The sequence below is a fragment of the Lactuca saligna genome, chromosome 1 (assembly GCF_052625555.1).
Source record: "Lactuca saligna cultivar CGN05327 chromosome 1, ASM5262555v1, whole genome shotgun sequence".
Lineage (NCBI taxonomy): Eukaryota > Viridiplantae > Streptophyta > Magnoliopsida > Asterales > Asteraceae > Lactuca > Lactuca saligna.
Window position 1 is genome coordinate 103,358,743 of NC_136417.1, and position 9,285 is coordinate 103,368,027.

The 9,285-nt window shown below is 32.0% G+C and overlaps 1 protein-coding gene and 1 long non-coding RNA gene across 4 annotated transcripts; one reads left to right on the plus strand and one right to left on the minus strand.

The window, feature by feature from the left end:
• Window positions 1–1,691: 1,691 nt before the first annotated feature.
• On the minus strand, window positions 1,692–3,487 carry LOC145000432 (uncharacterized). Of its 3 annotated transcripts, XR_013661221.1 has the most exons (4): window positions 3,250–3,468; window positions 2,376–2,965; window positions 2,247–2,283; window positions 1,692–2,117 (listed from the first exon to the last, which is right to left on the minus strand). It is a non-coding gene; the product is annotated as an uncharacterized LOC145000432 (long non-coding RNA). The 3 variants fall into 3 exon arrangements; XR_013661219.1 differs by having other exon boundaries at window positions 1,692–2,965; window positions 3,250–3,301; window positions 3,410–3,487; XR_013661220.1 differs by having other exon boundaries at window positions 1,692–2,444; window positions 2,530–2,965; window positions 3,250–3,462.
• Window positions 3,488–4,070: 583 nt separating this feature from the next.
• On the plus strand, window positions 4,071–9,267 carry KOB1 (elongation defective 1 protein / ELD1 protein). The gene is made up of 11 exons (XM_078991191.1): window positions 4,071–4,521; window positions 4,848–4,997; window positions 5,102–5,154; window positions 5,391–5,499; window positions 5,603–5,737; window positions 6,282–6,326; window positions 6,437–6,624; window positions 6,725–6,866; window positions 8,367–8,413; window positions 8,540–8,627; window positions 8,736–9,267. The coding sequence occupies exons 1-11, from the start codon at window positions 4,183–4,185 to the stop codon at window positions 9,024–9,026; spliced, it is 1,587 nt and encodes a 528-aa protein (XP_078847317.1). The 5' UTR covers window positions 4,071–4,182; the 3' UTR covers window positions 9,027–9,267.
• Window positions 9,268–9,285: the final 18 nt, after the last annotated feature.

The window sequence follows — 9,285 nt, forward strand, 5'->3', positions numbered from 1 at the left end:
AATCACCATCCACATCACACTAACTATTTGATAATTATGCTACCAAAAACGGTTTCAAACATGTTGTGACCAATTTAAATGCTCATAAATAGTCATAACTATTGTTTTAAGAAAATCTAACTAAATCTATTAATATTACAAACATTATAATTGATCACCTTAATAAAAAGTAAAATTGAGTTATTAGGTAATTATTTTTTCATTTTTTTCACATTTAGATAATTTTTTTATTACATATCTTGATAGTGTTTACATATTATGAGTTATGACTAGTTGTAATTTGCTACATCCAATAATAATTGTTATATGCGAACATTTCTAACAAGTTCGTTACCTAAATATATATAAAAAAAATTACTCAAATATAAACAAACTAGGATAAAACCCGTGAAAACCACGGGTAAAAAAGAAAAATACTATTGATAACTTAAGATTTACATATTAGAATTTTGAGTTTTTAGTTTTAAGGTCAAGTGTTTACAACTATTATAACATAATATTATTCATTTGTTAGATAAAGTTTATAAAAACCATAAAAGCAACAATATAATATTAGTGTTTATCTAACTAAAAAGATATAACGTAACTTACAACTATTTAATAAAAAGTTAACCCTTAATATTTTAGAACGAAAAGTAAAATCCAAAAAATTTTCTATACTTAATAAAAAAAAGTCAACTAATAACAAACATGAACAAATTGATCGTTCGTTATAGCAATGCATATTTCATTATACAATATTCACAATAAATCTTAAGGGTAATACAAGTGCACCTCTGTTTTCCTCCTCTAAAGAAGTAAAAATCACAAATTTGTATTAAAAGCCAAAGGAGGTCAAAATTTCATATGGTACCTAAACAAAAGAAACAAAATTACATTTTCTTTTTGAAGAAAATTACTTTACACTATAAATCTTCTAAATTCAAACCATACATCACAATGATTAAACAGTAAACTATCATAAAGACCATTTTGAAGAAATCATTAAGAAAAAGACTTCTTTCTATGATCATTATATCCAAGTAAAATAACTAAATGACTTCTAGATGTAATCATTGTACAGAAAAGGTATCAATATAGCCAAATACATGTCATGAATTTTGAAAAAAAGATTAGTTTGAAAAATTGACATCCATGATTATCGATTGAGAGAAAAAGGGGGATGGAATCTCATGAAGGTTAGTGAGATAACAATGTAGTTTAAGTTTTTCTTATTTGAACATTATACTTTGAAAATTTTACATAACTACCTTTTGCTATAACTTGTGGATTGTTTAAGGTATAATGTTATAATAGAAAATTAAATGAAAGTATCATACTATCATAAACAAATTTATAAAAGTGCATTGTTATTTCTTGTGTTTTTAGCCTTGTATTTATTTATTTTTTAGCATGTTATATAAGAAATTTTCATTTCATCTACAATTATATAAAATATTTTTATGTTTTTTGAAGTTATAAGACATCAACATGGACTCCGGTCTAAATGATAAGCACTAATTTACATGGTTTAGTTGTTCATTTACAACTGGATCTTGAGTATGATTTGCATTTTTAACAGAGAATCTTGTAATCATATCATCAAAATCCATCTATTTATATATATATTTTAAATATATGTTCACATGGATTTTTGCTGCACCTTAATCAGCCATGATATCATAGGGCTAGAAAAATATACCTCTGCCATTCAGTAACATGGAGGGTAAAACGGGCATATATGCACAACTTATTTTATGATATTAACCCTTGGTATTATAGTTAAAATATAGTTATTAGTAAGGATACTCAAAGTCCAACCAAGTTCCCTTAAACTGTTAACATTGAATTGTTGGTCAATTGAAGTAACCAAAAGAAGAATGCAGATAGTTATAACAACAATTTGGTGCTAGGAATTATGGCCATGCAGTTGATGGAAATCTGGACCAAAATACCCCGGTCAAAGGATCTGTGGTATCATCGCACCTGTTTACCGCTTTGCTGAATTGAGGGTGTGGTAGAGTGTGTGGATGCTCTATATTTGGATATTCCTATCTATAGGTCTTCTCCCCTTGGATTGATGAATCTGCCCCTGCTCAAAGCCTCCCCTGATATGGACTTTTCATCATAGATTTTCACTGTAGATGTTAAAAATCATTGTTGCTGTTGTGCTTTGGAAAAATATATTGCCATTACCGTATTTAGATCTTACTGTATGATGGTTAAAGATATTTACAACATATTTATAAAAAAAATATTATACATACTTGGCATGTGGCAAAATTATCTTTACAGATCTGGAGACTACACAAGTCATAACACAAAGAAAGATATGCACGGGTTAACTTCTATATGATTTAAATATAATATTACAATTTACAAAACAACTGCATTACCTTTCACGTAGAGATAAATTCATCCCAGTTGCTACACCTGATGCAGTTTCTTCTATTTTTGAGTTAGCCCTGAGATGCAAACAAAGTGGCGATAAATAAGACATTAATCATGAAGACATGAGAACATACTATTTATAATATGGTTTTAATATACTTTTCTCCAATCTGTTTTAATATACTTTTCTCCAACTTGATGCTTCTTGAGCTGGTAATGCTTTCTTGCTAACGATATGATATATATTTGTCAAAATAGTTTGAAATGCTTTCTCAACATTATGTGCTTCAAGTGCTGATGTTTCAAGAAATGAAAGCCCTTCTTTTTCAGTGAGAGTTTGGCCATCTTGTTCAGCCACTGGTCGGAAATGATTTAGATTAGACTTGTTTCTGGCCATCATTATCATAATGTTGGAGTCTGTGTGGTCTCTTAACTCACGCAACCATCTTTGAATGTTATCAAAGGTTTGGCTCTAGGTTATGTCATACAACAGAAGAGCTCCAACTGCACCTATGTAGTATGCACCCGTTGTGGCTCTGTACCTTTCTTGCCCTACTGTGTCCCAAATTTGTGCCTTTACCGTCTTTCCATCAACCTGTTTTCATGTCATTTAGTCAAATCTTGGTGAAAAATAAACCCATAACACCCCTACACATTCTATCAAACACTTGGTGTGCCAAATTGGATTGGACACTTTAGATACTTGACATGGATTATCAGACAGGAGTAATTCCTAATTAGTCGATATATTAGCAGAAACTGTTCATTAGAGCGTAGGTTTTTTAAGTTCAAAAGAGAAATCAACAGGAAAAAGAAGGAAATTTAGACTTGAAGAGTTCTAGTAGCAAACTCAACTCCAATCCAATTTAGCAAACTAACCTGAAGAAGATGAAGTCTTCGGGCCTATAAGAAGAAGAATACACCGATTAACCTGAAGTATGAAGCAATGATTATCTTAAAGTTGATACAAAAACAAATAAACTGAGTAAAATGAGAAAGATGTGCCGATGGTGAAAGCGAAGAGCGTAATTGATGGTACCAGAAGATGTATGTGGCTAGAAAAAAGATGGATGTGAATAATTTTCGAGATTTAGGGATATTTTTAGGATTTCAAAATTTGAATCAAAAATCTAATTTAGGAAGTAACAATAGGTGTTTGAGGTATCTTTCAGGGAGTAAAAGGACTTTAGGGAAAAGCTCCTAAAAGCCAGGTTTCTCTTATTTTTTTCAAAAATTAGTTTTCCTTCTATAAAAAATCTAAAAGAAGTTTTTAAGAAATTTTTACCAAACATCTTTTCTCTGTTATCTTTTCCCAAAAATACTTTTGCCCTCTCAAAAGATATCCCAAACACCCCCTAGATATGCCAGATTAGGGGATAAAAAAATAATTATTTTGATAAGTATTTTTTTTATATGTCCAATTTTATTGCAACGGTTGTCATTAGTTTTTTTATTTTATGTTTTCTAATTAATTCAAGTTCGTCGGTAGTGATTGAATAGCCGGACCTAAATTTGACCTAATTTAGAAAAGAAAAACAACGGTGCTTAAAAGTTTAAGCCGTTAAACGAGACTCAAACGTTGATTATTTGATTAAGATGGGGCTTGAGGATCCGACTAAGATCCGGCCCAATTTGTTTATTATTTTTTTTTATTTATATTTTTTAATAAATAAATTACCCATTTTAGTCGGTTTCTGATTCAACAAGAGAAGTGTGATCTTTGTGGAAATGAGTCTTCACACCAAACAGGGGGTTTCCATTTTCACCAGCTGATCTACTCTCTCTTTCATACAGAGAGGGAGTAAGTAATCAATGGCAGGTCCCAAACCATCGCAAACTACCTCCTCCAACCACCATTCCTTCGCTTCCAAGTTAATTCTCCTCCTCACCCTCCTCCCAATCACCCTCGCTGCTTTCGCTTTCGCCCTCCAATGGCGCGGCGGAGGTGTTGTAGACGTCGACGATCCCATCTCTAATTGGTCACCCCAACATAACTCCCATATATTCCCAGGCATGGACTCATCTCCGCTCGCCACCGCCGTCGACCACCACTCCTCCTCCGATTGCCTCTCCCTGGGACAATCCTCTTCTCCGGCTTTTCCTTACTATAATGATTGGAAGTTCCAATTTCAATCCGATCTTAAACCTAAGGTATGATTTTTTGCTATGTTTGTGTTGGATTTTGCTTTTTTGGTAGAAGAGGTGCTTTCGCTTTTGGATTTTGAGTGTAAGTGAAGTGAGGGTCTTTCAACTTAATGGATCTGACATTATGATTTCAGAAATGACGGTGCTAGATAGATAGAACTTGAAAATAAGTTGAAAAGATGAGAACAATGATGGTGTTTGGTGTCTTTATTCCCCAGTTTCTAGCTTCAAGTATTTGTATTTGATTTCTTTTCTGCATCACTAGTAAATTATTCTTCTTCTCATCAGCATGATTAGCTGAATTCGTCTAACATTATTTTCTCTGTGTTCAGATATGTATTACAACTAGTACATCTGCCGGCTTAGAGCAGATTTTGCCATGGATGTTCTATCATAAAGTACTTGGGGTTGGAACTTTCTTTCTGTTTGTTGAAGGAAAAGCTGCCTCTCCCAGTGTATCAAAAGTTCTTGAATCTATTCCTGTAAGTTTCAATTCTGAGCTTTCTTTTCTAGCAAAATCTTGTACTGCATTTAAAATATACTTCTCTTAATGTGAAATGTGAAATGAAAGCTTGTGTTTGTTTAGGGAGTCAAAGTCATATACAGAACAAAAGACTTAGAAGAGAAACAAGCTAACAGGTTGGTGTGCCATATATTCATGATTCCTAAAGTTACCCAATTGTTTGAAAGAGCTTGATGAGTTATCAATTGCTTTTAGGCTTTAATCCAAAATATAGCTACATACTTTCATTTATTTGCTTATAATAGTTTCTTTCACTTTTCCTATTACAACATTGTACTTATTCCATGCATTTGTCCCTTGTTTTAAATTTTATATAACATTCAACTTTTCTATTTTCCTTTGTCATCAAAAGTCGTATATGGAACGAGACATGGCTATCAAGTTTCTTCTACAAACCATGTAATTATGAGTTATTTGTGAAGCAATCACTCAACATGGAGATGGCTATTGTCATGGCAAGGGTGCGTATCATTTTCATTATCATAAAAACTCAATTCAAATGTCATTCTTTTATGTTATCCATTTGTTATTTAGTGATGACTCAATTGTTTGTGAAATTGGTAGAATGCAGGCATGGATTGGATACTTCATCTTGACACAGATGAATTGATGCATCCAGCTGGCGCTGGGGAGTATTCTTTAAGGAAGTTGCTTCGTGATATTCCACGGGATGTGGATATGGTTGTCTTTCCAAACTATGTAAGTTTAACAATGGAATTGGAATTCAAGATTCCATTCCATTCGAATCCTTCAAATTCCATGATTGAAGGAACATATATTATAGAATCCCACTTTCATTTCTTTCTATAACAACAATGCATTTTCAGTTTTTTCTTATTAATTGGAATATCTACCCGATTATAGCATTGCACTTTTAGTTTCTTTTTTCTTATTAGGATATATTGTATTTTTGAAAAAGGTATCCAGTTATATTATATTAGTGGAGATTAATTTATATTTGGATGATATTATTATAATTGGGTAGATTATATAAATGAAATAAACAAGTAAATGAAACTACATTGCTATTTCTCTCATTTAACCAATTTCGAAATAGTTACCACTTAATGGGGAAAACGTCTTTTTCCCGACTTTCTCAATTAAGTTGTTTTTTTTGGCCAATTTTAGCTTCCAATTTGCATTTCCAAATATAATAGTTTGATATTCTATTCTCTTATACATTAATATCTAACATTGTGAATATTCATATTAAAAGACTCGAAATAATACGTTTTCTTTACAGGAAAGTAGTGTAGAACGTGATGACATTAAGGATCCTTTTATAGAGGTTACATATTTCTTTCTTTCCTAACTTTTTACAAATTTGCCCTTGTTTATCATCTATACTTTCAAAGATTGGACTTAAGTGAATCCTTATTTATTGTTGTATTTGATTAGATATCAATGTTTAAAAGGAACTATGATCATCTTCCAAAAGATACATATTTTGGTATGTACAAAGAATCCACACGTGGGAATCCAAATTACTTTTTGACTTATGGAAATGGGAAATCAGTTGCTCGTGTTCAAGATCATCTACGCCCTAATGGTGCTCATAGATGGCATAACTACATGAAAACTCCAAAGTACATTCTTTATCTCTTTCCCTTTTACCCAAAAGACGTAAATACCCTCCGGTATGAATAAACGCATTAATGTATTGAAATGGTTTTTAAATTTTTAAAGGGAGATAAAACTTGAAGAGGCTGCTGTTCTACACTACACGTATGCCAAATTCTCTGATTTGACTTCAAGAAGAGATAGATGTGGTTGTAAGCCTACTAAAGATGATGTTAAAAGATGCTTTATGTTGGAATTCGATAGAGCTGTAAGTTCATTTAATCATTTATTTATGAGTAAATTACACGAATGGTCCCTATGGTTTAGGGTAATTTACGCGTTTGGTCCCTAAATTATTTTTGTAACTCGGAAGGTCCTTAATGTTTGTTTTTGTTACGCGTTTGGTCCCTGTCTTACCTAAAAAACCTATTTTTCCCTTAATTTTTTAATTTATTTAAATAAACACACCCACAACCCCACTCCCTCACCTTACCATACCTACCCCACTATTTTTCTCTATTTAAATAATAGTCTTTTTAAGTAAGATAGGGACCAAACGCGTAACAAAAACAAACAGTAGGGATCAAGCGCGTAACAAAAACAAAGAATAGGGACCTTTCGAGTTAAAAAAAATAAGTTAGGGACCAAACGTGCAAATTACCTCAAACCATAGGGACCATTCGTGTAATTTACTCTTTATTTATTACACTATTGTTGTCATTTTTTTATTAAGACATTATAATTTTAATAATCAATCCAATTATAGCATTAAAAATTGATTTCTGTTTGTTTTATGTTGATAAAATTGGCTAGAATTTTTTCAAAGTATAATATTGTAAAAGGAGAAAATGGAAGTAGGATGATGTAAGTATTATCTAGGGTTAATCTCATAAAAGACCTTATATTTTGGAGTAAATTACACGAATGGTCCTTATGATTGCTACTGTTTGTTTTTGTTGTGTGTTTGGTCCTTGTCTTACGTAAAAAGACTATTTTGCTTTTGATTTATTTATTTATTTAAATAAACACACCCCCAACCCCACCTTACTTTACCTTCTCTAGCCCACCTTATTTAAATAAATTAAAAAATCAAGGGCAAAATAGTCTTTTTAGGTAAGACAAGGACCAAATGCGCAACAAAAACAAACAGTAGGGACCTTCTGAGTTAAAAAAATAAGTTAGGGACCAAACATGCAAATTACCCCAAACCTTAGGGACCATTTGTGTAATTTACTCTATATTTTGTGTTTTTCCCAGATTAAACCTCAAATTTATCTTTTACCTGAAAAAGACCTTGTATTTTTTTCGATCTAGCCCTTTTTAGTCAATCTTTTTCCAAAAAAAAAGGTTTTATGCAGAAAAGTCCTATTATTTTTTTTATAAAGTCCTAAATGTTTTTTTTGAACAGAAAAGTCCCATTATTTTAGGAAAATCACATAATCTGTCATTTCTTGTTAAAATAAAAGAAATGTAGTTTTTCGTTAATTTGGGCATAATGTTAAATAATAATCAGGACTTTTTTGTTAAAAAGAAGTTAGAACTTGGAGTTTTCTGCATAAAACCCAAATAAAATTGTAAAATATGAGGGTTTTTTTCTAGAAAAACTACAAAAGTGAGGGTTTGTTTGGAAGCAATTAGAAGGTTGATGTTTTTTCGAAAAAAAAAAAAAGACAAAGTGGAGGTTTTTTTTCAGAAAAATGAAAAACTACAAGGTCTTATTTAGGCAAAACCGTATCATCTATTGATTTATTATTGGGTTTTGTTTCAGGCATTCATAGTTGCTTCAACTGCAACCGAAGAAGAAAAGCTCAACTGGTAAAAACTATAAAAAGGCTGCAATTTTTTTTTTTTTTTTTTTTTTTTTTTTTTTTTTAATATTAATTTTTATCAAACAAATTAATAAAAGTAAATTTCTATTTTATACAATTCCTTTTATTACAGGTATCGTGAACACGTGGTGTGGACTGATAAAACAATAAACTTAAAACTATTACGAAAAGGCATTTTAACTCGCATATACGCCCCATCAGTAAGAATGTTATTACAACATCCTACTTTCATTTGCTAAAAAAAAAGTGGGTCCCATTTGAAATAAGTTGTTAACACTCTTATTTTGTGCTCTTTAATTCTACCACAGGTTATCATCGAGGGTTTAAAGGAGTCGGGTGTGTTTACTTCTATAATTGCTAAAGCTCCCACAACTCTCTCAAGGGACAAATTCTTAGCTTCCATTGAAAGTAGCAACTCTACAAGGGACAGTGGGGCCCACTCACACCCTCCAAGAAAGATCGGTCGAATCACAGAGCATAATTCCCAAGCAGCCGTCAGAAAAATGTTGGAAGCCGCAGAATTTCATGAAGCGGCGGTGCCGCCACTTTCTCCGCCCGGCCCCACCACTCAGAACAACCACATAGTCGAGGCCAGATAATGTGTCTGCTGTTCTTGTACTGTGTTTGACATGCATTGGACTGGACTGATATAACATGTTGGTGCTTGTTAAGAGATGAAGTGGTGTTACATGTTGCTCTCGATATGAGTTTCTGTATAGATAGATGTATTTAAAGTGTCGAGTAGAGTAACTTTGATTAATACCTATTAAATCTTTCTTGGTTAATCTTGGTGTAACTTTTATGGGTTTGTATTAAGTTGGTTATTAGGCTTGATTTTAATGTAAATCTAGACATAAA